The sequence below is a fragment of the Podarcis tiliguerta genome (genome assembly GCF_965153285.1).
Source record: "Podarcis tiliguerta genome assembly, chromosome: 7".
Lineage (NCBI taxonomy): Eukaryota > Metazoa > Chordata > Lepidosauria > Squamata > Lacertidae > Podarcis > Podarcis tiliguerta.
In genome coordinates this window covers 60,439,146-60,466,751 of record NC_139540.1, presented here as the reverse complement: position 1 = coordinate 60,466,751, position 27,606 = coordinate 60,439,146, and the positions used below count along the sequence as shown (strand labels likewise).

General features: G+C 42.8%; 1 protein-coding gene across 4 annotated transcripts in view; it reads left to right on the top strand.

The window, feature by feature from the left end:
* The window catches only part of TMEM170B (transmembrane protein 170B), a 31,889-nt gene extending 6,815 nt beyond the window's left edge, over positions 1–25,074 (top strand). Inside the window, exons 3-5 of one of the 4 annotated variants that reach the window (XR_014513404.1) lie at positions 1,333–1,567; positions 23,301–23,549; positions 23,602–25,074. Coding sequence is in view for 1 of the 4 variants with exons in the window: in XM_083449708.1 (XP_083305834.1) it covers positions 1,333–1,463 (131 nt within the window). In the remaining 3 variants the exon portion in view is untranslated. Of the gene's footprint in view, positions 1–1,332; positions 9,478–16,287; positions 16,503–23,300 lie in introns of those variants that run through there. The other 3 variants (XR_014513405.1, XR_014513406.1, XM_083449708.1) reach the window with 3 other exon arrangements.
* The last annotated feature ends 2,532 nt before the right edge of the window (positions 25,075–27,606 follow it).

The window sequence follows — 27,606 nt, the reverse complement described above, 5'->3', positions numbered from 1 at the left end:
TACAAATAAAACATAAAATTTACCCAATATTAGAGATGCACCTTATACTAAGCAAATATATAATAGTGTGGGTAATTCCCCTGTTTGGGAAGGGTGCAGGGAGTTGAAAACAGAAACACTGTTTGGTTTGTAAAACAATTGTGTGTCATTTGGACAGAAACTTCCATTTAGTCTCAATATTAAAGGATAGCAGCATATTTAAATACAAAGCGTAACTATACAACACTGAAAATACTGAACCCTAGGTGCAGAAACACATCTTGGATTGGATTGTGGTATATGACTACAGTATACAAAAATTAGCATTCTTTAATGCCTTGCATAAAAATTTTCATGCATGTGTTGAGTGAAAAACACCCTTGTCATTTCACTTACTATAAAATTAAAATATATTCTGTAGTTTTCCCCTCTGGTGTTGCCCCACCAAATGTTATTCTTCCTTTTTTCCCCTTCAAACCCAAAGTGTCATCTGGAAGAAAAAAACAGGAGAAAAAAATATATAATTTCCTGGGGTCCCCCCCCCATGGCATTCCCATCTCTAGTTAGGACAAATTTTGAGGAGGGTGTGATCAACGGCTACTAACCATGATGGCTGTGTTTTACCTCCACTGCAAGGGGATTAATGTCTGTTTCTGGTGTTTCAGGGTATATATAAATTTATTCAGGTAGGTAGCCGTGTTGGTCTGATGCAGTCAAAATAATAAAAAAATTGTCCAGTAGCACCTTAGAGACCAACTAAGTTTGTTCTGGGTATAAGTTTTCATGTGCATGCATCCGAAGAAGTGTGCATGCACACGAAAACTTATACCCAGAGCAAACTTAGTTGGTTTCTAAGATGCTACTGGACAATTTTTTAATAAATTTATTGATACTGCACCCTCAATGTTCATTGTAGAAGTGGGTTCTCTCTTAGGAAAGTTCAGGGAGAAGAACAAAGTCCAACACATTATTGACTTAACTTAAAGCTTCACAGTGTGTCAGCCTTGCAAATACTAGCATTTGGATAGGACATGTAAACTACTGGTTTATTTGATTATTATTTATCTGTGACGTTTATATAGCCCCCTGGTCAGGCTTGCAACAAAATATTGGACACAATCTAGCTAAAGATAAGCGCTTTCAAGACCCATTAATTTGAATGTGAGAGTTAAACATACTTATCTCCCATTCAGTTCAACGGGACTTACAAGTCCTTAATATTAGCGGGATCAGGCCGAATGTAATGAAAAAGAAACATTTGAAAATTTTGGTCCTAAAATGTCTTAAAACAAAAACCTTTTACTATTTTTTTGTGGTAACTTCATATTTCTCCCCTTCCTTGTGATTCTCTAGGTGCAGCAGTAGCTGGAATTTTCAGAGTTGCTGGAAAAAGCATGGCTCCTTTACAAGCACTGGTGTTTGGAATTGGCCAGACTGTACTGACACTAATTATATCCTTCTCGAGAATTCTTGCTACACTTTGAAACTTCTGTGAAAACTTGGTTTCTAAAAGGAAATGGTCTGCAGTGAAGCTTCCCAGAAGTTGTTCCAGTAGCTGCTGGATTTGAATTGCAAGGAGAAATATTTGGTATGTAGACTTCAAACCTAGAGGTTCCGCCCTTTTAGAAAGGAGTTCCCTCTAGAGTCCAAAAATGACACACTACTGCACTGCACCTAATGTGCCTCTGTCACAGGCAAGGTGTGATCAATTTAGGAGAAGCTGCAAGATAAAGCACCTTGTGAAGCTGCTAATCGGGCAAATGGTGATGTGATCATTGTTCGTAACAGTATTGGGGGAAATACACGGGCATTTCTGAAGAATGGATCATAAATGTGCCAAATGCAAAGTTGATTTGTTTTTGTTTTTAAAAAAATATTGATAGTGTGACCATTTAAATGTGTAGTATTTGAGTGCAGCAAACATAGTTCAAAAAAATTTCAGGTATACCAACAAGGCACTTGTTTATTATTGTAATAACTAACTCCATCTCAATGCAGAAATTTATCAAGCCTGTGGAGAAGAAAGCTGCTTGAGTATTGAATTTATTAGCATTGCTGGGATTTAGTGACTGAAACAACAGTCTGGTAAGGACATGAATGTGATTGATCCAATATAGGAGCTCCTTATGAAAGGATTTAATTAGGATATGTCACATTCAGTAAAAGCAGCCTTTCAGTAACATTATGTTATGCTTTTGCTATTTTATCAAGTTATGGTGTGTCCCAAATTCATGGTTACGGATTGGAACAAAGGCTGTATGGGTCAGATGTCTAAAAAAGGTTACAAAAGGAATCCTACATTATTCCGAAAATATATTTGCTTTGACCTTGATTGTTGAAACATTCAGTAATGCTATTTTAAGACCAGGAAGAGCCACAAGTCTTGAAAAGTATGTGTTTACAGTATGGTCTAATCTAAAGTAAGTCAAAGATAGATGGGGAAATAAAAATGCAGTTTTTCTATGTGATTATGCCAGGATTCTGAACAAATGTTTATTCTAGTAGATTATCAGTATCAAAAGGGAGAGAATTAAAAATCTTCCTATTTCCCAACCTTGAGATAATTTGGGGATGATTATATGTGACTTTCATATGCTTAGCTTCCAGTAGACCTGTTCTGTGTGTGTGTTGTTTTAGCAAGAGCAGCAGCGGTGGTGTGACTGTAATGTCTTTACTGTAACATGTTATAAAGTGAATGGAGAGAAACTGCAAGGCACTATCTAAATGTAAGTATTGGGAAGGAGTGAATTAATTGTATCTTTGGGCTGATTCACACACTGTCCTTTCAGTGAGTATGCACATGTAATCAGCATGCACAAACATGCCTGTATTAGGAGCTGAAAGAAGGGAGCAGGCTCCCTACTTCTGGAAACCAGTGCAGGTGGCAGTGGCTGGAGAACCCAATTCTGCATTTACCAGAAATTGCTAGATGTTGTCGCTGCTCAACCACTGCACCTTTTTCAACAGCACCTCAGTCACTCTGCTGCTGGTGCTCTTCTCTAAGTAGAGTGGCAGTAGCCAAGAATCCCTTTGCTGGGAACTTGGGAAAAACAAGGCATATGCAGTAAGAGAGGACGACTTTAGCTGACATTGCCTTTTCTACTACTTTTGGCTGCTCTAATACAGGTGGTAGTAGGGCTTGATTCTATGTATTCCTTCACTCAGAGTGCAATGTGTGAATTAGCCCTTAGTTTTCTGTTCAAAATTGGCAGTCTGTACATGTCTCTACCTTCCTTCTGGGTGTATGACCACAGGTTGTCATGACAGCAGAAGTTAATGCCTACAGAAATCATAACTGCAGCAATAACACTTTGACAGCACAGTGCTTTGTTCCACAACCTTTCTAAATATTGTGGCAAAATCACAATTTGTAGTTGTATATACTAATAAATTATCACTAGAGGCTATTTTGCCTACTTTGGTCTAGAGATAACACTTAAGACATTCATTATTATTATGTCTTCATTCTTATAGTTGTAGTGATAGGCTGCTATCCTACAAGGACCTATGTATAACGAGCTTCTTCACGGTTGTGTTATTGCAGACTTTTGTTTGCCATACCGAAAGATGGAAGCTTTGTGCTCACCCAAGACTCTAAATCAAAGTCATAGGGGAAAGGAAATAGCATTAATACTAGGAGGTATTTAAAGAAACATTGATATATTTTGTTCTTTGTTTAAGGTAATTTAATTTAAATGCCAAGGCACATTCTAAACCTACACTAGTATAAAATGCTATTTTAATTTATAGTGCCTTGAGTATATGTTAGAAGGGATTTTCTAGTCCATTGTCAACTTACTCCTGTTTTGTCTCTGCCATTAGCTTGCATTTGATGATAGCTTGTGGTAGTGGTGTTAAAATGAATAATAGGAAAAAACTTGGAGAAATCACTAGTGCTACCTGCCCCAGTTCAAGTCAATGCAGAAACGTTTTTGTTTTTTAATTATAATTTTTATTGACTTAAATATTAAGCACTGTATCTTCAAGCCTTTGGAGTTATAAAACTCCATATTGGTTTCATATTTTATTGAGCATCAGAACATGCTGTATGTGATACTGTTGTGAATGTTGTATGTGAAGTTGTCTGATGTCTAGTGTTATGTGTAGTGGTGTAATGAAGCTGCAAAGCAAACACTTCTCAGGCCCCAGTACTGAAGTGGTTATGAAGACTATATATGTAAATTTCTAAGTCGATTGACTTTAGGGCTATATGAAGAAATGTATTTCTGTACTGGAGGCTCAGATGCTTCCTATGTTGTTTGTGGTTGCCTCATTCTGACAAAACTTACACTTTTCATGAGAAACAAATCCCATCAGTATTAAGGTTAGGTTAGGAATAACTTAAAGGCTAGATATGCACTTTGTTAAATATTGCAACACGTTCATTGGGCAGCAACAATACAGCAGGTTCTGAGTGGCCATCTAGAAAAGGGTCTGCCCAGAACCGCTTTGTAACAGGAAGCAATCTTGGATCATGACTCGTTGAACTCAGCTAATGAGTTGTGTTTTACGGTAGATCAATGTATAAAATGACTCTTTTTCTATCAAAAATGGTAAATAAAATCTTCTCTTTCAGTCTCTGTTTGGTAATGAATACTAAAAGGATGTGCTTTAGCCAAGGATAAGTATGGCACTATGCCTTTGAATAGAATACATAACATTTGTATTTTGAAGCGATTGCAGAGTTAGTTGTTTATTGCATTTTAAAACCAATTTATATTTTAAAAAAAACAATGAAATAACAAATGAAAGTTTCTGATAGCAATATTCTGTATTCGGTTTTGAAAGTAATGTGTAAGGAGTAATGTTACTAGGGCCATTTTTTCATATGCTAAAAAGGGTGGGTTTCTTCTTTCATGCAAGTTTAGAGTGGTGTGCTTTACTTAAGGGTGAAATGCCCTTTGTGTGAATAGAATTAAAATAATACCTTCAGCTGCTACAGGAAATGAAGGAAATCTACACAATATTCAAAAATTTATCTGAGGAAGTGATTGAACATTCTACTTAGAAGCATTTAAAAAAGAATCCAGTGTAAAGCTTATGCAATACCAGTATTTGACCATGAACTGAATTACTGTTTGAGAGCAGTTGAAAATTTCGTTGTTGTTTTTTTAATTCCAGATAATCTGCAGGTTTTTTATTTTTAAGGCAGCTTAAGTTTCATGAACTGATCTCTTAACATATTTAGCAATGACATTTAAAAAAACTTTTCATTATTCAAAACCACAGGTAACATTATGTTGGCTTAATTTATGAACATATGGACCAAAGAGGTGGTTAAGTATTCATTGTATTTATCTGTAATATAGCATTTTAAATATATTTTTCTTGATTAAATCTGAGGAAAGCAGTAGTGTTTCCTCTTCAGTTTTGCACTTTGCTATATTTTGTTTCAGTATGATAAACTTATTTTTACTTGAAGCTTGCATATTTTTGTTGTACTGTAGTATAACCAAGCAATCAGCTCTCGGTATAATTAAACGGATTTTTAAAATTAGTTATGTTTGAAGTTTATTATCCATTTGCATGGATAAGTCAATTTTCTTAAGCCTCCCCCCCCCAATACGTTTAAGCCTAATATTTTAAGGCATTGTTTTTAAGTGTTTTATCCAAATTCTTGCATAATTGCACACAATGGGTTACATCCAGACTTAGTCATGCTTAGAGTAGACACATTGATTTCAACCCTATAGCAAATAAGAGAAATATGGATCCAGATCCAACAAGCACATACAACTTCTTCTCAAAAATACGATGCTACTTCAGGCCTCATGTTTACTGCTACTGTGGGTAGTCGAGAGATTTTGAAGGCTCAATGCTATATGGTTATTTCCTTATGAGCTTGACTAGATTGCAGCCTTAAAACTGCATGTTCTGTACTTGTGCTCCCGATCAAACATGAGACACAAACTGGTTCTGAAAAAAATGCTTCATAGAACTCCAGGTTTTCCAAACTAGCACTCAGTTGTGACTGAACGTGCAGAGACAATGAATAGGGGCCACAATATTGGAAAAAATGACTTTTTGTATGGCTCCTGAGGCAAGTGCATTCCTCTTCTATTCAGATTAATGAAGGTGAACAAGTGAAGAGGTAACAAGCAAAAAATATGTGAAATAGTTAATTTTCTGTCTACTACAAAAGCTGGAGATATAAGAATGTGGGGCAAGCTGGAGAAAGCTCCCAACATATAACAAACTGCAGGTTTTCTTCCTTATTCTATGCAAATCAGATTGGTACATTTACTTCAAAGATTTGTGAGAGAAAAGTGTCCGGGCACATTTGAGAAACCACCACATAGGTTTGATAAACACAGTTTAAAGTTAAAACTTATTTTAAGTTAATATAAAATTATTGAAGTTTGAAATGGGGACATTACCTGTCTGAGGCCAACTCTTTTATTTTGAGTTTTTGCTAAGATGTTTCTAAAGTGATCATTGGCAGTGCTGAAGGCATTCTGGATCATATGTCTGGCAATTGCTTTTCATATACGGCCAGATCATATGTCTGGCAAATGTTTTCATATACGGCTTTCTTCTGTAGTTTGTGCCCTTTCGTTTACAAGAGCATGAATCTGCCACTTTGCTCCATGAAGCTTATGAACAATTCTCTTCTCAGACCCTTAAATTTGCCTAATAGGGGGAGACATTCTTGTCTTGGAGAGAAAGGAATGAAAACCTTGTAGCTTTCTCTGAGAGGTTCTAAATGATCCCAGAAATTGTTGGTCAGGTGCATCATAGACACCTGTTCAATTCCATATGGCACTGAAAATTATAGGCTAATCATATAGCCTCTGCACATGAAATGACATTCTGGTTATAAGCTGCTTTAAAATCATCCCTGCTCTGTATGTGATTGCTCAACACAATGATCAAGTGATTTCCCCCCCCTCCACACACACACACACAACTGCAATAAATGTTTGCAGTGTGAGGAGAAAATACCATTCTGTGCATTATAAGCTGCTGAGTTAGTGATTCAGTCATGGAGGAAAAATGTTTGTTCATATAAAATTTCTGTATTTCCCTTCATCTGAAAATCACAGGGCAGTTTACAATATAAAAACACAAGAAGTATTGTAACAAACAAAAACAGTAACCCCACTCCCCCAAAGTTTTAAAGGCCATAGATTGTTTAGTTAGCCAAAGGCCTGGGAGAAGAGGAATGTTTTTGCTTGGTGCCTAAAGATATGTAACGAAGGTACCAGGTGAGCCAGGCGTCAGCAAATTTATTTAGCCGCGGGCCAGTCCACTGTCCCTCAGACCTTGTGGCAGGCCAGAGAAGCGGCATGGGGGGGGGAGCTGGAAAAAGAGGCGAGGGGGGCAAGTAGTCCTCCTCCCCAGCCACTGCGCTTACCTTCCCAGACCCGTGATCTGAGCACCCCTGGCCCTTTCCCCCTCTCCCAGGAAGGGGAAGCGGGAGCCCTTCCCCGGCACTTTGGCCTCGATGACCCTCGCCGGGTGCTGCCTCTGACAGCAGGCTGTGCTCAGGTCCACTGGGAGCTGGCCCTCCAGTCCGGGATGCTCAGCTGCCCTCCAGTTTCACCTCTTCACTGCGCCCCCAGCCCGTCCCGCAGGGCTGGAGCTCACCGGGTGGTGCGCTTGTAGTGCGGTGGCGGCTTCTCGCGTTATTTCCCCAGAGCTCCCACAGGCAGGGTGGTGGCCCTCGGCGGGCTGCAGGGCAAGTCCATAGCTGTTGTTGGGGGTGTGTGTGCAGGGGGAAATGGTGGTGCATTAAAAAAATGAACAGAATCCCCACGGCCTACGCTGATCCACAGACCGTCTGCGGGCCAGATCCTGAAGGCAATTGGGCCATATCCAGCCTGTGGACCTTAGTTTGCAAACCCCTGAGGTAAGCCTCCCAGGGAACAGCATTCCACAAGTGGGGAGCCACTGCAGAAAAGGCCCATTCTTGAATTGCTACCCTCTAGACCTCTCATGAATGAGGCACACAAGGAAGGGCCTTGGATGATAATCACAGGGTTGAGGTTGGTTCATAAGAGGAGAGGTGATCCTTGAGATATTGTGGTCCTGAGCTTTATAGGTCAAAACCAGCACTTTGAATTGGGCTAGGAAACTAATTGGCAGCCAGTGTAGTTGGGCCAGGATTGGTGGTATATGCTCAAATCATGTTGCCATAGTGAGCAACCTGGCCGCTGAATTCTGCACCAGCTGATGTTTCTAAACCATCATTAGAGGCAGTCCCAAGTATAACACATGGCAGTAATCTAACCTAGGAGTTACCAGAGCATTGAGGATAGTAGTTAGGCTATCCCTGTCCATATAAGGGCATGGCTGGACCACCTGCCGTAGCTGATGGAAAGTACTCTGATCAAAGCTGGTTTTGGGGAAAATGTATCAAAACACAGCATTGCTTAATCAGCTACAGGATAGATAAGGATTGTGGGCAATGTGGCTTCAAAAACTAGCAGTAGGAGCACACTTGATGCAGAATAAACAGTAATGTGTGTGCACAGCCTTAGTCTTTATTTAACTGACATCTTGCACTAGCAAGTTGACAAATGAACAATATGTAAGTTTGGGTAAGGCAAATATGTTGCACATACAGCTGTTTTATATCCCTGCATCACTTCTGTGTAGAAATGGCATTGGGAGTGTGTGTGCTTTATTTGCTACATGTACATGCCACAAGATGCTTAAGCCTTGGTCACTTATGCTGAACACATTTTGATATAAGGAAGTGATATTTCTTTAAGACATTGTTCTGTCAAGTAAGCATCAGTCCGTTAGCTGTATATATGGAGAGCCTCAAGGAAACGTGGAAATTCCTATTTGTCATTTACAATTTGTTTGCAGCATGTGGCCCAACTAAAGAGGCTGCTTCTAATCTGCTTTACCTGTTTCTCCCCCCCCCCCGGGCAAAAAATGAGCGCACAAAAACAGAGTGTGACTTCTGGGGTAACGGTTAAAATAATAATCTGTGTGTCTAGGAATAGTGAAATGAATGAGGATGTTTCCCTTTCTTCTGCTCCAACTGGAAAAACATACATGAATGAAACTTCATTTGCATTTGTAAAACACAGATAAAATAGTGTGGGTCTGATCCAATGGAAGGAGCTGTTTCCTTCATTGAAATGAATGGGTGTGCTGGTGTGTACTGAAGTGCATGCAGTATGTTGCTTTTATGCTTGTTTGCCCAGGTGAGAATTGTGGAGTCAGACCAAAAGGTAAGAACTCTTGAAATGGGAAGGACCATTTTTAAATTATAAGTTCATATTCTGTAGAATATTATATTGTACAAAGGTAATGTTTTCATTATCCTTTTAAGATCTATGCTGCCTAATGTGTTGTCGTATATTGCATGTTTTATATAATAGTTTAGCTCTAAAGAAAAAGGGATAAAACGTTTTTGTGTATAATATGTTGTAAATGTATATTTTTTTATAAAAGCAGCTTTTTAAATTTCTCAGTCTGTACAAACTACCATGTAAATAATTTCCTGTAAATAACTTCTTGAACAATAAATGTTTTCCATTGAAATGTTTCCTTTTTTTACTTTGAAGGAACTGCTTTGGTATTTTCCATTATGATAGGCAGGATTCACCCAAGGAGACCCATCAGCAGAAGCCCTGTGCAAGGACTTCGCTTGCACTATGGAACACCCCCCCCCAAGCTCACTCCCTGAAATTGTTTGGGGGGTGGAGAACCCACCCCACCCCCAAGCAATATGCATACCATACATTTAAATCAACCCCCCAGAAGAATCTGGGAATAGTAATTTACCCCTTCTAGTGGTATAGTTCCTATCACCCGTAACAAACTAGTTCCCAGGATTTGGAAGTGTGTAATTTAAATGCATAGTGTGCCAGGTGACCTAAAGCTGCTTTTCTTGAAAAATCTTATAGTATTACACGTTAAATTCTTTTAACTTCATTTAAACACAGTTCTAATAATTGGTGCTCAAGGGGAGTTCATATTACACCTTAATAATCTATGCAATGAATAATAAAAATAGCCAAGGACAATTCACACACAAAAGAACAAAAGGATGTGTCATCTTCCCAAAAAGTCTTTGCCTGCTACCTAAACATTTCCAGCAAGGGCCTCAGCTCTGAGGGAAATGTTCCATAAAGCAGGTACCATGACACAAAATCTCAACCCATGTCTTGGCCAGTCCATTATTTGATTGTTAGCTGATCTAGGACCATTATCGCAGTGGGGAGAGGTATTCTTGGAGATACTGGCTCTTTCTTTCCATGCAGAGTTCATTCAATATATCACATGGTTCCAAAAAAATTGTACAGACCAAATTCCCAGTTTTACATCGACTTCTGGAACAAAATGGCCATTTGTGAGTGGCACTGATTTGATAGTGATTCAAAATAGGGGAAAAACAAGAAGATGGAGCAGATTTGTTCTCTATTCAGAAGGCAAGATTAAAAGTAAAGGGTGGAAATAGCATAGAAGCAGATTGTGATTAAATTTTGGGATAAAGGCCCACTGTCAAGCAGTTCTTCCTGTTCGGAATACAGTGGTACCTCTGGTTACAAACTTAATTTGTTCCGGAGGTCCGTTCTTAAGCTGAAACCGTTCTTATCCTGAGGTGCGCTTTCGCTAATGGGGGCTCCCGCTGCACGCCCGCCTCTGCCGCTCAATTTCCATTCGCATCCTGGGGCAAAGTTCACAACAAGGAGCAGCTACTTCCGGGTTAGCGGAGTTCGTAACCAGAAGTGTTCGTAACCAGAGGTACCACTGTAGTCTATGGTGGGAGGTGAGGACCCTCCTTCAATGAAAGCACATAAACAGAGGCTGGACAGCCAATTTGGCAGGTAGGGATCCTTTTCCAGTAGCATAAGTAGTGGTTACTGGAATTATGTGGAAGAGTCTACATTTGAGTAGAGCATCAGTGTAGATGACAAACTGATTTGACTATTAAGATGTTTTACACAAAGGTACATAACATGCCTGGGGGGCAATTTGAATAATAAAAATGATGAGGACCTGTTAGCTTCAACTGATCAGTTTAAATAAGCATTTTGCTCTGTAGGGTAGGAGATCTGTCACTAGGTGGTGCACTTTGCCTCTTCATTTTCATCAAATGCATGGCACTGAACTTTCTATTCATCTCATAGCTTATTTGAATAGTTTGCATGTTATGTAGTGACAGTGCTCCTACAGGATTCGGTCACAATGTGATCCATCTTTTTCAACAAGTTTTGTGTCTTCATCAGAAGAGCCCTACTAGATTTTACCTCTCTTGTCAGAGTCAGTATGCCTCTGAATACCAGCTGCTGCAAATCGCAAGTAGGGAAAGTGCTGCTGTGTTCAGGTTCTGCTTTCTGGCTTCCCATAGGTACCTGGCTGGCTACCATGAAAACAGGATGCTGGATTAAAGGAACCACTGGCTTGATCCAGCTCTTGGCGGCCTCCGTCTGTCTCAACAGGCAATGGGGTGCACTTCTAAGGATGAAGCCAAACCGCTGCATTAGCAGCACTGTAGTGACTGTGGGACACAAGCCTGGGCAGTGTGCATGGGGGTCCTGGTCTGCCCAGATGACAAGACCCCCTTCCCACCCCTCGGCCTAGCTGATGTAGTCCAGAGGAAAGCAGAGCAATATATTTGGCACCAGCTTAGCTGCAAGAGTTGCTGGACGGAGTCGTACAAGGCGCCATCAAGCTGTCTTTAAGGACTCCACTCCAGATTTGTGTAGGGTTTACTCCTTAGCCTTTTCTTCTCCCGAAGATGTCCCTCAAGGCAGTGGAGGTTTAGGACCAGAGTTTACCTTCTAGATGGACTACCTTCCCAGGTTGAAGAGCCCCACCTGCCCCTCACTTCCCTCTACAGCAGCTTTCTTGACGAGACCAGCTTTCTTGGACCCTATTGGTTTCGTCCGCTCAATCTTCCAGAGCCTGTGTTCACATGCAGAGAAAGTCCCTAACTCACTGAGGGTTTGAGACACATTGGCTACCCTCACCTGATTTAGCTGGCCAGTCAAAGCTGTCTCAGCTTCTTGGAGCCACAAGTGTGAATGGAATTCTAGGCTAGATGGGTCTTTGACCTGATAGTTGGAAGGGACCAAGTCCAATGCATGCAATGCAGGAATCTTTTGCCCAGTGTGGGCCTCGAACCCACAACCCTGAGATTGCGTCTCATGCTCTACCAACTGAGCTATATGTTCTTATTCTCCACACCTAGGATAACTCTGTTGTTTCTTTACGTGTTTTCTTATTAAACCCTACCTGCTCAAAATACCTCAAGGGCTTTGCAGTTTACATCCCACTGTTTTAGTCTATAAACAGGTTCTTAACAGATATTAAAATGGAATAAGCCCAGAGGAGTCATTGAAACAGATGGAACACCCACCCTTATCAGCTGCTTCCTTTTTCACCCAAAAGACTGTGTAAAAGTGACTAATAAGTTCCATTAGTAATGAACCAATAGAAATCTTTAACAGCCTGTGAAAAACCTGTAAGTGTCCTGGTCTGACCAGCATGGACCTCCACAGGTATAGCACCACTAGAGGGGGTCCTCTTCCTCAGAGCCATTGACCTCTCAGCCAGCAGAAGTCCTCCAAGCAGTTCTTGATGATGCTAGACAGGACTAGTGTGGTGCCCTCTAGATGTTGGTCTGCAGCTGTCATCAACCCCAGCAAGCATGGCCAGATCTTAATGAAGTTCCAGTAAGACATGTAATTGCATGTAATTGTTTTTCCTGACCCTGAGAAAAGTTTGCACCCAGGGCAACTGCCCAGAGTACCGGCACCTTCTTTTCTTAAAGAAACAAAGCACTGCTTATCGCCATATCTCACTTTATCATATCTAATTGGGTGGTTATATATACCAGTAGCAAACTCTTAGTTCCTCTTCGTGCATAAACTGATGCAGCCCATGCAGCACCGCCTGCATCCTAGATGAGAGGCATCTGCTGGCTTGGAGAAACCTCCAGGTTTGCTGAAGAACAAAAATGGGGGGGTACTAAGCAGAGGGGCCCCCCCAGAGAACTGAGCATGCTGACTGGATGCAGGATGCTGTCTTTGGAGGAATGAGGAATGGAAAATGGTGAGGAGGAACGGAATACAATATTCAGAACAGAAGTGCTCCACACAACATCTTTCTGTTGCTGCTCCCACTCACATTTCTTCTCAGATGGTTTTAAAAAGAATTATTTGGAAGTTTGACCTATTTCCTTACGACTCTAATAAAAACATGCACTTGCAGAAGTCCTGCTCCTAACTTTTTGGACAGAACGACCTGTAGAATCCGTTCGGTAAACATCATTAAAGTTTCCTGTGGAAACTTCCAAGGGAAGCCCAGGGCGATCTGGCAAGGTCTTGCTGCTGTCAAGTAACAAAAAGAACAGGGCTGATTCTTCCTATCAATTTCAGAACAACATTTGCTGGTAGTTGGGAAATGAAAGATCTAGATGTACTTTCTTGATCATTTCTCTGAATGAGGCTTTGCGGCACACTTCAGAACATCAGTTGGATATTAATGTAGTGGTTTTTTAAATAATGATGATAAGAAAGACAATGAGATTCACAGAACATTCTGTATTCAAACAGGTAGCTATTGCCCAAGCCTTGTTCTGTGAGGCTTGATGTTACAACTGATGCCCAGTTAAGCTAGTTCATTTCCACTGAAAACCAATTTGATGCCATTGGAAACTAGTGTGCTTCCTTCACACTGTTACATTGTTGTTGTTTTTGTGTGGGTGGGGTTGCTGGTGCTACAAAAACGTATTCATGGTGGATTTATACTGGACTGTTCACACATTCTGCTTTATTCTGTAATGCTTCCCTAATGTTAATCACTTTATTCCCCAATTGAGGAGTACTCTTGCACTAAAGTGCAACAAAAATGGGACCCAACCCCCCCCCCCCCCGAGGCCATCTGAATGGGAAATAGTGATTTTCCAGGTGTTTTCTCTTGTGACATGGCACACTTGAGGCTTGTTTCCAATGGACTCCCAGAGAAGCATCAATTCAGTATTGAGAGCTAGGACCTCTCCATATGTCCCTTTTTATTGCTTATCCATGATGATTTGTGCTCACAATGCTAGCAGGATGGTCACACACAGTCCCACTTTGAATACACTTTGTGCCTTTAGATGCTTTGGTACGGTCACACTCCTTTGTTTCCAATCTGTGCATATCCTTCCACTTTCTGCTGAAATCCTGTAATTTTTTATTACTACAAAAGTAAGCCCTGGCTTATTTTTGTGCTGTTTTTGCGGTGCCTCTCCAGGCAGCAATAATGTTGTGACATTGGGGTGTCATTGCAGAACAAACTGAAGCAGAATAAATCCCCCACTCATACAGTATGATTGTGTCACAAATACACCCGCAATAAATCTCCCATCTGGAGGGACCCAAAGTCTGCACAATCAGAAATATTGTGGACTACAGCTCTGCTGTTTCTGCACCATTTAAATCCTTGTTGAAAGATCCCCTGTGTAAAAATAAATAAATAAGAAAGAAAGAAAGATTTCTCCATGGAAAGGAAACATAGCACAGAAGAGAGTTCAAGAACCCAGAGCCCTCTTCTTAAATGTACTGGTTTTTTATGGGCAAATTTTTCTGGAGCTTCTACAGTCTCAAGAGGGTTATCCAGATATGAATATCAGCTGCTAGGGACAACTTTGAGTCAAACATCAGAATTTGCTTTCAGATGGAAAAAGGAAACAGATAAAATATATACCATACATGGCTGTGTTCAATGCAGGGACAGCCAACATGGTGTCCTCAAGCTGTGTGGGCCTCCAGTTCCTATCATCCCAGCCAACATGACCACTGATGTTGTTCCACAACAACTGGAGGGCACCCCATTGACTCTGCCTGATGTAATAATGTGTCATTTGGCCACAATACTAAGCCACAGTTCTTGCTGCAGTCCTAATAGGAAAATAAAATATCAAACTTTTTTTCCTAAGGTATAACAACTTCTGTAGTGGGTGATTCAGACTTGAGTCTGCTAGTCCCTTGCCAGATGGGGAGCAGCAGCAGCAGCAGCTAGCTCAACACCTGTGTGGAAGCAGGAATGCCTGTAATACTATCTGTCCAATTACTTCCTGCAAACAGGAGATGGGTCATGACCGGGTTAAACTAGTTGATCTTTTCCTGACAACTATAGAATAAGAACTGAAAGCTGACCTTCTCTTTCCATCTTAACATGTCACAAACATATTACTTAATGGAGGATATGGCTGGATTTACCATCTTGCTTGGTCATATGCCAAGGATGCTTCAGAAGCACAAGCTCTCACAGCCCAGACACTGACCATCAGGCAGGAGCAAGTCAGATGTCAGTTATGGTCAACTCACCAATAAAACAAAATATCAGGAGTGGAAGAGAAGTCTTGCCTGGGGTGATTTGTCAGATACCCCACCCACATGACTGAAGGTCCAAGAAATCCATCCCTCTGTTAGGAAGCTGGGAACTGAAATTCGGCAGAAAGGGGGAACAGTCAGTCATACTGCATCATCATTACAACGGGGGGAAAGAGAATAAATAAATCAACAAGAAAAGCCTAATCATATAAAGATCTTAATCTGATTTGGAATGGATCATCCTTTTTTCATGTCAAGCATACAACACAGAGAAACAGACACCATATAACAACAATAATTTGAATAGCTTTCTTGAGAGATGGTTGCTGAAGGTTTATTTGCACGATCGTACACGTACGTGGGTGGCGCTGTGGTCTAAACCACTGAGCCTAGGGCTTGCCGATCAGAAGGGCAGCGGTTCGAATCCCTGCAACGGGGTGAACTCCTGTTGTGTGGTCCCTGCTCCTGCCAACCTAGCAGTTCAAAAGCACGTCAAAGTGCAAGTAGATAAATAGGTACCACTCCAGCGGGAAGGTAAACGGCGTTTCCGTCTGCTGCTCTGGTTCACCAGATGTGGCTTAGTCATGCTGGCCACATGATCCAGAAGCTGTCTGAGGACAAACGCCAGCTCCCTCGGCTAGCAAAGCGAGATGAGCTCCGCAACCCCAGAGTTGTCCCCAACTGGACCTAACGGTCAGGGGGTACCTTTACCTTACCTTTACAGTATTTTACTTATGGTGTTGCTATCCTGCACTAGTCTTGGATAATATTGGCACAGGTTTGTGACACCTATTCCTTTCAAACCTCCCCTGGATCATATCAAAAGTCCATCTGGCCTAATATACTGTTTCCTACAGTGACCGACCAGATGTTTCAGGGAAGCACACATGAGTTGCTTTCTGCCTCTTAGATTCTGCGGCCACGTGCAAGAAAATAATAATAATAATTTCATGCATCAGAAATATGTTCCCATTGCCCCGCAGTTTTGGGGTATTTTTTAATGTTCATTCCTTCATTTCTACAGATGACTGCAATTGTTCCCTAACATCTGGATGACCTGTGTAAGAGCAGCAGGAAACCACACATGCTTTATCAATTGCGCCATATGTTTATAATACTGAATGAGTGCTTAAAGCTCTTCAGGAAGAATTTCCGATACTCTGAATGGATTTGATTATCCACCAAGTGTAGTAGATGGTGAACTCACCCACTTCATTTTGGGAAAATATTCTCCTCCATTGAGAAAGTGAATAATATCTGCAAAAAAAAGTAATGATTTTCCTTTCCCGGTAGTGAAAGAGAGAAATTCTTAACTATTTTTTTACATCAGGGACGTGTTGATCAATAGAATGATGGGATGCTTTTGAATATGTTGTATCAGGCAAGATGCCACAATTCTGACACAAGATTGGTGTTACAATTACTGTGATGCTGATAATTACAGCATCAACATATTTTCATACAATTCTATGATTCTATGATCCATGTAAATCCTCCAGAACAATCAATTTCTTCAGGATATAGATTGTCTTTTGGAGTCCAGGTTGACCTCCTAAATGACAGGTTATGTTCTAGCCAAGTCCTACAGTCATATTCCAAGATACTGAGACATAATTATCCAGCAATTGGCCATGGCAACCACATTATATTCTTGAATCACAGGCTTTGAGAAGATCAGCACAGCTGATTGATTTAGGGTACGGAAGGGAAACTTGTGGTTTTCCCGATCTTGTTGGGTTCCAACTCCCATCAGCACCAGCCAGCATGGCCAACAGTGAAGGATGATGGGAGTTGTAGTCCAGAAGGCCTTCTCTGATTTAGGTCATCCAAGACTGCATGCTCAAGGGAAGCAGCGGTGTTCAATAATTTTCGCAATAATGAAATAGAAAAAGCTTGGTTTGGAATCAGCTCCAGAAGTGAGAAATAAGTTTACATTAATTACCTCTAAGTGCTTCTGCCCTTTCCCTTTCCTCGAGGATGGGAACAAACCCAAAAATATTTTTGTTCCCCTTTGGAAATTAATACTCAATGGGCATCACACGACCAAAGGAACACAAATAGTCCAAAGAGTGGGTGATCCAGGTTTTCCAGGGATGCTGAAGATTTTCTGAACATTGTGTTTTCCCCTTCACTCCTGGACTGAGCACGTGGAGGCTTCAAATTGGACTGAGCACGTGGAGGCTGAGCCGTGCTGGGACCTTTGCCACATGCAACTGAAAAGTTGCAGTTGCTGGGAAGACCTGGCATGGGGTTTAGGTTTCATTTATTGGATTGCGCCAAACATGATCACCAGACAAAGATCCTCGATCGCTTGCCTGTATGCTTGACTGTATTTTCATCCGTTCGTTTGTTCTTTGGCTGCGGCATTTGTTTTTGGCTCTTCTGGAATGTGTCCTATTGTTGTGGCAGTTGCTTAAAGCCAGGCCTTTGGTTTATCCTATGGTCCAGGCGCGTAAACAATTTCCCTGGGGGTTGGGGGGGGTGCTGCATTCTTGATTTGTACAGCCTCTCCTGACCAGCCAGCACCATTTGAGTTCTTGTCCTCTTGACATCCTGTTCTGCCTTCAGAGATTCAAGCTGCTGAAAAGTGGGGGAGAGAAAATCCCTTCTGCTCAGGAAAGCATTGTGTGGTGCCTGGCAAAGAAGAATGGCATTCGTTTTTGGAAGTTTTAGTGAAACACATGCACGCACGGTTCAAGACTCGCAAGAGGAAAGCCTTCTGTTCCTGGTTTTGGAACTATCGGGGAGACAATGATGAATTTCACACGTGCACAGAGTGCAGCAGATGCAGGAGAAGGGTGAAGAGAGCTCCTTCCAAACTCAGGCTAAGACTGACCAATGCAGTCGCAGCAACACTGGAGAAAAATTGTAGCTAGCCTGCTCTTAAATGGGGAGGGAGACCGTTCAGATTTAAGAGCTACTTCCACACAGGTTAATGATTAGGATTCCTTACCCCCATCGTTCTACCCGGACACTGAGGTCCAGCACCGAGGGCCTTCTGGCGGTTCCCTCACTGCGAGAAGCCAATTTACAGGGAACCAGGCAGAGGGCCTTCTCAATAGTGGCGCCCACCATGTGGGACACCCTCCTATCAGATGTCAAGGAGAAAAACAACTACCAGACTTTTAGAAGACATCTGAAGGCAGCCCTGTTTAGGGAAGCTTTTAATGTTTGATGTATCACAGTATTTTAATATTCTTTTGGAAGCCGCCCAGAGTGGCTGGGGAAACCCAGCCAGATGGGCGGGGTATAAATAATAAATTATTATTATTATTATTATTATTATTATTATTATTATTATTATTATTATTACAGAACTTATATCCTGCCGCTTCTTCCAAAGGAGTTCAGGGTGACAAACAAGCATTAAAAAAATAAAAATAATTTTTTAAAAATACAATTCCAATACAGAGGTAGGCTGGGGAAGATCTCAATTTAAAAGTCTTGTTGAAAGAGGTGCCAAAAAAAGCCCCACAGAGATTTCGCCAGTCTGCTCTTCAAGGGGAGGGAATTCCAAAGGGCAGATGCCACAGAACTGAAGGCCCAATTGCTCCATTGAGCAGAAGAGACCTTCTGGTGGCATCTGCAGGAAGCCATCACCTGGTCACGAAATTCACCAGGTCGAGCAAACGCATTAGGGGCAGCTTCACTGCACACACCACAGAGAAAGAGGACAGGAGAAAGTTCGTTGTCAGTTTAGCTTGGCAGGGCTTGTACCATGGGACTGTTGCGGCCAGGATACCATCTGGCCGGCTGAATCAAGTTTTATTTCTGTAGTGACATGTAATCTGACATTCTGACAAGGGAGTTGCAAGGGTGCACCCTGCCAAGACAGAACGAGGCTTGTTGTGGAGAGAGGAGGCACCCGAGAGACGGACGCGCAGCATTGTTTCTGGCTCAAAGTGCATTGTGTTGGCTCTTCAGATTCCTTGGATGGGATGTTTGAATATTTCACATTTGATTGAACTCATCCTGTACCAAAGGAAAATAAAAGAGAATCTAAAGGACGTGACCCTCGTTATCCCTTCCACCAGCTGGACAAGAAAATAGCTTCTAAAAAATTATTTAAAGGGCCCAGATTTTTATCGCTGCAATCTTATTGGTTTCAGCAGGGCTAAGAAGAAAAGGGGGACTTGGCAGCATCAGTTTTTCTGACATGTGTTCTCCATGCTACTAATAACCTCGGAAATGGAGAAAATGGTCATCGACCTCAGAATGAATTTTTCATGCTGTGCGATGACTCGCTGTTGACCCCTTACATTTTGTTTCACTTGGATATCAGCATTATCACACACACAAAAACCCTTTCGGTTGGTTTTCTGGTTCTCATTGCCACTTTGAGGGTGAGCATACCATAAATCTAAAACACTTCCCTCATATTGAAATGCCTTTACAACTTCAGCTGTTTGGATTCTTGAACCAACACTTCTGAAAAAGATAACAGTGCTGCTACAGTTTAATAATGCAATGGCATTTAATGGGGGGGGGGTTTCAGTGAGGGGTTCAGTTTGGGGGCAAAGCAGTGGTTTCACCTCCAGCAAGTAGTCTTTTGAACCAGTGCAGGAGACCGCTTGGGAATCAACTTCCTCAGGTTTTGGGATGGAGGAAAAACTCATTTTGGTTTTTTAATGCAAATTTGATTTGATTTGCACTTCTTGAATACATGAACTGAAATACAGCTATCCTTCAAGATTTGCACATCTCTGATTTTGCAAGGCAGTTCTTCAGCCAAACAATATGTATGAAAAGTGTTTTTGCTGGGGGAAATGTGCACAAAAGTGCATATATTAATGAGAATAGCATACAAAAATGTGTTCGATTAGGGGAAATTGCTTGCAAAAATGTGCATCATAGTCAAAACATCATACAAGAATGTGCTTATGAGAAGAAATTTGCAATGAAAGGCTGATGAATTTTCATGAGGATTTGTTTTTTTAAACCTCTGGAATATGGAGAACTGAATTAAGGCTGGGAAAATAAGAAACTAACTGAAACTGACAGGTCCATCCATTCCTGCTATGTTTCCATGGTGTAAGAAAGCCGGGACACAAATATGAATGGGGGGATACTTCCTACTGACTTTTTTAAAAATCAGAGAGTAGGTCAGCAATTGCTTAGCTTTCTCCCCTTGAAATCAATGGGCAGGTGCTTCTGTTTTTCAGGACTGTGGCCAATGATCATAACTTCGAGGGCCACTGCATTTTCCACCATGCACAGGACTCCCGCATTACGGTCCGCTGTTGAGAGGCAGGCTGGAATTTTTCCTCCTGGCCAGATGGGCGAGCTGTTGCTCTTCTGATGCAAAGAAGAAAGGACAACAATAACCTGTTTGGAAAAGCCCAGGTCTAAGAATATACTAAGGTTGTGGTTCTCCCTCCAGCCTCCGCCTCCTCCTCTTCCACACGCAGCGTGTCCCCTCCGTAAAACGGGAATATAGTAATCAGGGAAATATGTCTTGGCTGTTTAGCAAAAGGGTCAAATCCATTTAGGTGGAATTCCAGTCTCTCTGCAATAACAATGGCAGGAAACCTGAGGGGAGTGGGGGAGCTCCTTGGGTCGACTTCTGCCAGCAAGTCTCTTGCAGAGGATTGTTGAAAGACTTGGCTGGCATTCGGCAGCTTTCTGTTTCTTTGTGCTGGAATGCTGTGATTTTTTCCAAACACAATGGAAGACCTGGGGTCCAAGGCAAGCAAAGCAAAATGACAGGAACTTCTCCTTTTATTATGGGGGGCGGGGGGATAGCTAGATCCATTTTGCTTAGGCCTTGCGTTATTTACATTGGCCTCAAAGGAGTACGCGAATGTAGCCTTCTGGTCGCAAATCTGTTCTCCCAACCTGCTCAGCAGATGGGCCCAGGTTAAAAATAAGTAAACAAACGGGTCCCCAAATTGCACCCTGCGAGAACAGACAGTGAATGTTTCGATTGATCTTCAGACTGCCTGCACTAGTGTTTACACACCCAACAACTGAAATGCACAGGGGCAGTAGTTTGACTGCACGGTTACAGGCACACAGGAGGTTGGACCTCCATCAAGATGCATTGATGCTGCTTCCTGGGAGGTAGAAGGGGAGGGGCAGGGTAGCATGGAGGCCAAGGTGGGGCCAATGCACCAGCAAAGGCAATCTCGTCGCTGCCTCTCCCGCTATCTCTCGGTAAGCAGCAGCAGCAACATGGCGGTCAGGTGTATAGCACTACCTCACCAGAGCGCCTGCAATTGTAATAATAATAATTTATTATTTATACCCTGCCCATCTGGCTGGGTTTCCCCAGCCACTCTGGGCAGCTCCCAATAGAATATATAAAAAAGCAACAAAACATCAAACATTAAAGACTTCCCTAACCAGGGCTGCCTTCAGATGGCTTCTAAAAGCCAGGTAGTTGTTTATTTCCTTGACATCTGGTAGGAGGGCGCCACTACTGAGAAGACCCTCTGCCTGGTTCCCTGTAGCTTTACTTCTCGCAGTGAGGGAACTGCCAGAAGGCCCTCGGCGCTGGACCTCAGTGTCCAGGCTGAATGATGGGGGTGGCGACGCTCCCTCAGGTATACTGGGCCAAGGCACATCCTGCCCATGCAATCCTCTTGCAACCAGTTTTTTGCAATGTTTGGGGGGAACATAAAATGGTTGAGCAAAGTAGGTTTGCCAATCCAGCCCTGCTACTACTCAAGAGTGCTGTGTCTGCCTCAGGTGGCTGGTTTGGGTGTCACGAAAGGGCAGAAAATGGCTAATTGTTTCATATTTTGCTGTTGTCTTTTTACTGGGAGGGGAAGAGATACTTCCGGAGTTTTCTGCTTCAGGCACCAAAATAATTCCTCTGGCCTTGAGTCATGTTATTTATTTATTTATATCCTTCATTTGTTGCATCTATAGGCTACCTTTTTGTCCAAGGAGCTCGAGGCGGTGTACATGGCTCTCCCCCTCCACATTTAATCCTCACAACAACCCTGTGAAGTAGGTTAGGCTAAGAGGCAGTGATTCTGAGGAGCATGTGGCAGAGGCAGGAGGCCTGGGAATTGACCCAGGAGAGGCAGCCAGCTATTTATGGGGTTTGGTGCCAGCCGTGAGGCAGGAGCCAGGGCAAAGGGGAAGAGGAATGGTCAGAGCTGTTGGAAATGGGTGAGCAGGACGTGTTGGAGTCTGTTCAGGTGAGGGATGGGCCAATCAAATCCCTCCCATCCCCCAACCCACTATCTGGTAGGAGGGGGCTGAAGAGGAAAGAGCAGGGGCTGAAGAGGAAAGAGCAGTGGCAGCTTCTCTGTAGGAGAAGCCTCAGCTTGTTTGTGCACAACCCATCAGATGAGAGTACATAAGCTATTGCAGGTGCACCGACTCAGGAAAGAGATTGGTAGTGGTTCATGACATCATGACATCGCATCCGGGTGCCGTGCACAATTTCACAACATTGTGTGTGAAGCCCAGATGTTGACGTCCGGGTGTCACGCAGCAGCTCGGCTTTCATGGCTTGTGGCTCCTCCTCCTCTTCCTGCCGCCACCACGGGCCAGGGGCTTCTCCTCTTCCATGGAACCTTGTGCATGACACCTAGACAAACATTGAGGGGTCTCAGCCCCCCTCAGCCCCCCACTAACAAATATCAGAGGGTTCAATGGGGTTCAGCCCCCAGGAGTCAGTGCCCCTGGGCTGTTGGGGTGTGTGTGGTCCTCCTGTTGCTGCAATATACATGTCTGTTCAAAAATAAGTCTATTGTGTTCAGTGGGACTTGTTCTCAGGTAGGTAGGTATAGGACTGCAGCCTCAAACATCTTTTATTTAAATCAGGGATAGGGAATCTGTGGTGCATCTGAATGTTGGACTACAACTCCCATCATCCCTCACTATTGACCTTGCTGACTAGGGCTGATCCTTGATTTTAAAAGATGGCAGTGGAATGGAAGGTTTCTTAAAAAAAAAATAATTAAAAAAATTAGGGAATACTCTTTTATCTGCAGGTGGCCAGAACTTCATTTCCATCACAGATGACACTACGTTCTAGGAATGACGTATGATGTGTTTCCTCAAAAGCATTTCCCCTTTGCTTAGCTTTGCAGGCAGCACTGCATGAACTCAGGTGGTTGGAACTAACGTGCAGGAAATGTTTCTCCACAACAGCAGATGGTGACCGTTTCAAACAGGAAGAAGCTGCTTCGCACACCGAGACGTATCTGAAGGACCACCATGCACATTCCAGTGGAAATGAACCTTCAGGTTAAGAATGAATGACTCAGACAGGGCTCGTCTTCTGGACTTTCATCCACTTTGGCCAATGGGGTGGGGGAATTCTAGACATTTGTATATTTCCCATTATAGCGAATAACAGAGCGCAGAGGTTTGTTTTCTACAGGGAGGCTCAAAGCCCCAAATTCAGACACAGAGAGAGCACAGAGCAACTCAGAAACAGACCTATGTGTTGCCACCAACAAACAGAGCAGGCCCATTGAAACTCATAGGCCTCTGTTACTTATTTAGTCACATAAACTCATTTCAGTGCGTCTGTTCTGAGTAGAACGAACACCAGATGCAATCTAGTTTTTTAATTTTAAAAAATCCTCACCCATACGGATACAACACAAATGGTGGGGCTCATGCCTGCCCCCTAATACTGGAGTAAGTGGACAAGTAGTCAGTGGCATAGCGTGGGTTGCTAGCGCCTGGAGCTATGCGGAGTAGGGGTGAGAGGGAGGGGAACAGATGGACTATGCATGTGCATTCAACTGCCTAACGGTGCCTGCGTCACCCAGAAGACTGTAGCTGCAGAGATAATAAAAGAAGAGTCGTTCCGTGGTCTGGAGAGGTCACTTCCTGGTTCGCATGGAGAAGCTGTTTTCAATTGCACTCCAAACCATTTTGTGCCTGAGGCAACCGCCCCTGTGGCCAACCCATGCTATGCCACTAGTCAGAAAATGGACAGTGCAGCTTCCTATCTTTCCCATCTGCCATCAGAATTTTCAGGGAATTCTGCATGGCCTGGTCACAATACTGGGATCAGCACAAATGCTTTAAGGCTTGCCTGGATTAAATGTGCAGATCTCAGCCCGGAGGCCGCAGCATCAAGTGCCAAGTTACTGTGTAGGCAGGGCAATGACTGCATATGCTTGAGCACAAGACCAGAATTGTTTGGGCCAAGTAAAGGCATTTCCATTGGCCTTTGTGAGCCGAGCATTCTCTGTTAAATATATATGTGTGTGTGTGTTTTGTTTTTGTGTATGTGTATAAATACAATAAATTTCTTACAGATTTTTGATGGTCACCTTGTTCCTCCTGCCCCCCCCTTGATTCTGTGAATATTTATAACCAGGGTTTTGAAAAAGAGGCTTGTGTGTGGATTAAGATGCACGGGGTGGGGGGGGGGCATACAAAGGACTACACAGATCTAGAAGCCTTTTGTTTTCGAGAGCTGTCCCTGAGCCAGGAGTGGGAGCACACACATTAGCACTAAATATTGGTTTTGGCAGCTCTCTGAGTTAGGCACAAGGGCCATTGTTCCACTTACTGGCAGCAGAGCGCTGTTTAGAATATGTAGCTGTTGTGAACGTCCAAGATGTTTCTTATTGGGCCAGGTTTGGTTTTAGTCTCAACCAGTGTTTCCCAAACTTGGGTCTCCAGCTGTTTTTGGACTACAACTCCCATCACCCCTTGCTAGCAGGACCAGTGGTCAGGGAGGATGGCAGTTGTAGTCCAAAAACAGCTGAAGACCCAAGTTTGGGAAGCCCTGCTTAGTAGATGAATCAGCTAAAGCTCTTGATTTATTGTGGAGGTGCCATTAGGTGAGGAGGTGCATTTCAGCTCCTGGGGCTGCAAAGGAACAGCAGTCTTGTTTAGTTTCTGAAACTGTGCCGATGATGACTACATAAATGTAGCTGTATTTTAAAAAGTGTTTTTTGTTTATTGAATGATCAGCTGCCTTTGGAGTGATGGCAGGCACTTATACAGACTGGCACCTTGAGATCTACAATGAAAGTGCCTGGTGAGTCTCCCTGGGGAGAGCATTCCACAAGCAGGGAGCCACCACAGAAAAGGCCCCTTCTTGTGTTGCCGCCCTCCAGGCCTTTTGTGGAGGAGGCACACAAACAAGGCCTCGGGTGATGATTGCAGGGTCCAGGTCAGTTCTTCACAATCAACCATAATTACACAACCGGAACTTGCCAGCATAGGACTGAATCCCACCTACAACAGTGACAGTCTAGAAGGGCCCACAGTCTGGAAGCATTCAAACTCCAGAGGCTCTATTGCAGAGGTCAGACTTGCCTGAAGCAATGATTCTTCAACATCAGCTTCATTGGACTGGTCATGTTCTGTGGATGCCTGATTATCGTCTTCCAAAGCAACTACTCTATTCCAAACTTAAAAATGGAAAGCGTAATGCTGGTGGTCAACAAAAGAGGTTTAAAGACTGTCTCAAGGCAAATCTTAAAAAATGTAATATAAACACCGACAACTGAGAAACACTGGCATGCGAGTGTTCCAGTTGGAGAACAGCCTTTACCAAAGGTGTCATGGACTTTGAAGACACTCAAACTCAGAACGCAAGGGAGAAACATGCTAAGAGGAAGGCACGCTTGGCAAATCCACACCGTGATCAGCTGCTGCCCGGGAACCAATGTCCCCACTGTGGAAGGACGTGTGGGTCCAGAATTGGCCTACACAGTCACTTATGGACTCATTTTTAAAACTGTGCTTATGGAAGACAATCTTACTCGGCTACGAGTGATCGCCAATGAAGAAGAAGAAACATGCTGCCCTCCTTCCTCAGTGTTCGCAAAGATGCAGGGAGAGGAGAGGGGAGAAAGCAAGGGGTAGAAAAGAAGGTAGGGAGACCAGGAAGAAGAGAAATAAAAGGGAAAGAGGAGAGGAGGAAGGAGAGCTCAAGATAAAGCATAATCTAGAAGTGGAGCAATCTCTAGCAAGCACTATGTGCTGGGAAATTGTTAGAGGTGTCTGGTGTGTGAAAGCAGCTGCTGGTTTCTCTATAGGTATTGCTCAACTGGATGCATTGAAGCACATTGGTAGGCGGGCTTTTCTGACATTTTGCTGGCTGCTGTCTGTCACCACACCCCCTACTTCCATTTCAATCAGTCCAAAGGAAAAGATGCATCCAGCCTTTTTCCATCGGTTGTTGTTGAAGCTTTGCTTTTAACAGCAGCCTTGTCTGCAAACAATAGCAGGCATGTTTGTTTTTTTTAATGCACAGCTTTCTAAATTCTCCCTTTTGTTTTGTTTTTTGATGTGCTGCTTTATTATTTTAAGTGACTATTACCTGCTCTCAGATTATATGATTCATGGAGGGGAGTATAAAGTCTCCAGAGCTGTAATCCTTCCCCCATTTACCTGGAAGTAAACCAGCCCTGTATTCAAGAGGACTTACTTCTTTCAGACCAGGTTAGGACTGTATCATTTTTAGCCTGTTGGAAGGGGACCTTATCCCCTCCAGATGTTGTTGGTCTTCAGATGCCATCACCTGAGCATTGGCTATGCTGGCTGGGATAGAGTTTGAGCTGAACATCAGATGCAGGGCCACAGGTTCCCTTCCCTGGCCTAAGTAGCTAACTGCATTTAAATAGCCTGAGAGCAAAATAGGATGTCTCTGCTTTAAAAGACCAAAACCCCACAATACGATCATTTCACCAGAAGATGGTGCTAAATAATGCCAAATAATTTCGCTGGAATCACTCTGCTTCCCCCAGCATTCATTTCATAATATTCACGCCATTACATTTTGTTTATATCAGAATTATTTTGTGCTGACATTTTGAAGGCCTTCATTTGCTGATTTTTCAGGAGAAGGACAAAGAGATGTGGGGAGCTCTTTTCAACAAAAATCCAAAGCCTGTGTTTTAATATATATTCAATGTTCAAGTGTACGTTGCAAAATGGCACCACACTCTTAAGAGCATTTGTTTGGGTGGGTGCATGTTGTATACATCATAGTAACCAGAAATGTTGGTATTCCAGAAGGAGAAGTCTACATGGTCTGAGAAGAGCAGGGAGCCTGTCCACCTGGCCTCCATAATTGGTGCCCCAACGTTTCCTCTTTCACCACTTCACCTCTTTAAAAAAGCCCTGGGTTCAGGTAATGAGAAGAGGCAAGGCTGTAGCTCAGTGGCAGAGCAAGTGCTTTTCGGGCAAAAGGTCGCAGGTTCAATCCTTAGCATCTCCAGGTAGAGAAAGAGTCCCTGCCTGAAACCTCGGAAGGTCACTGGCTGTCAGTGCAGACAAAATACAAAGCTAGATGGATCATGGCAACTTCCTATGTTTCTATGTTGTTCATTTTCAATTTAATTCATTTACTGAGCAGTTTTTTTAAATTCTCAGATTTCATACTGTAGGCAGCAGTCAAGTATCATAAAAG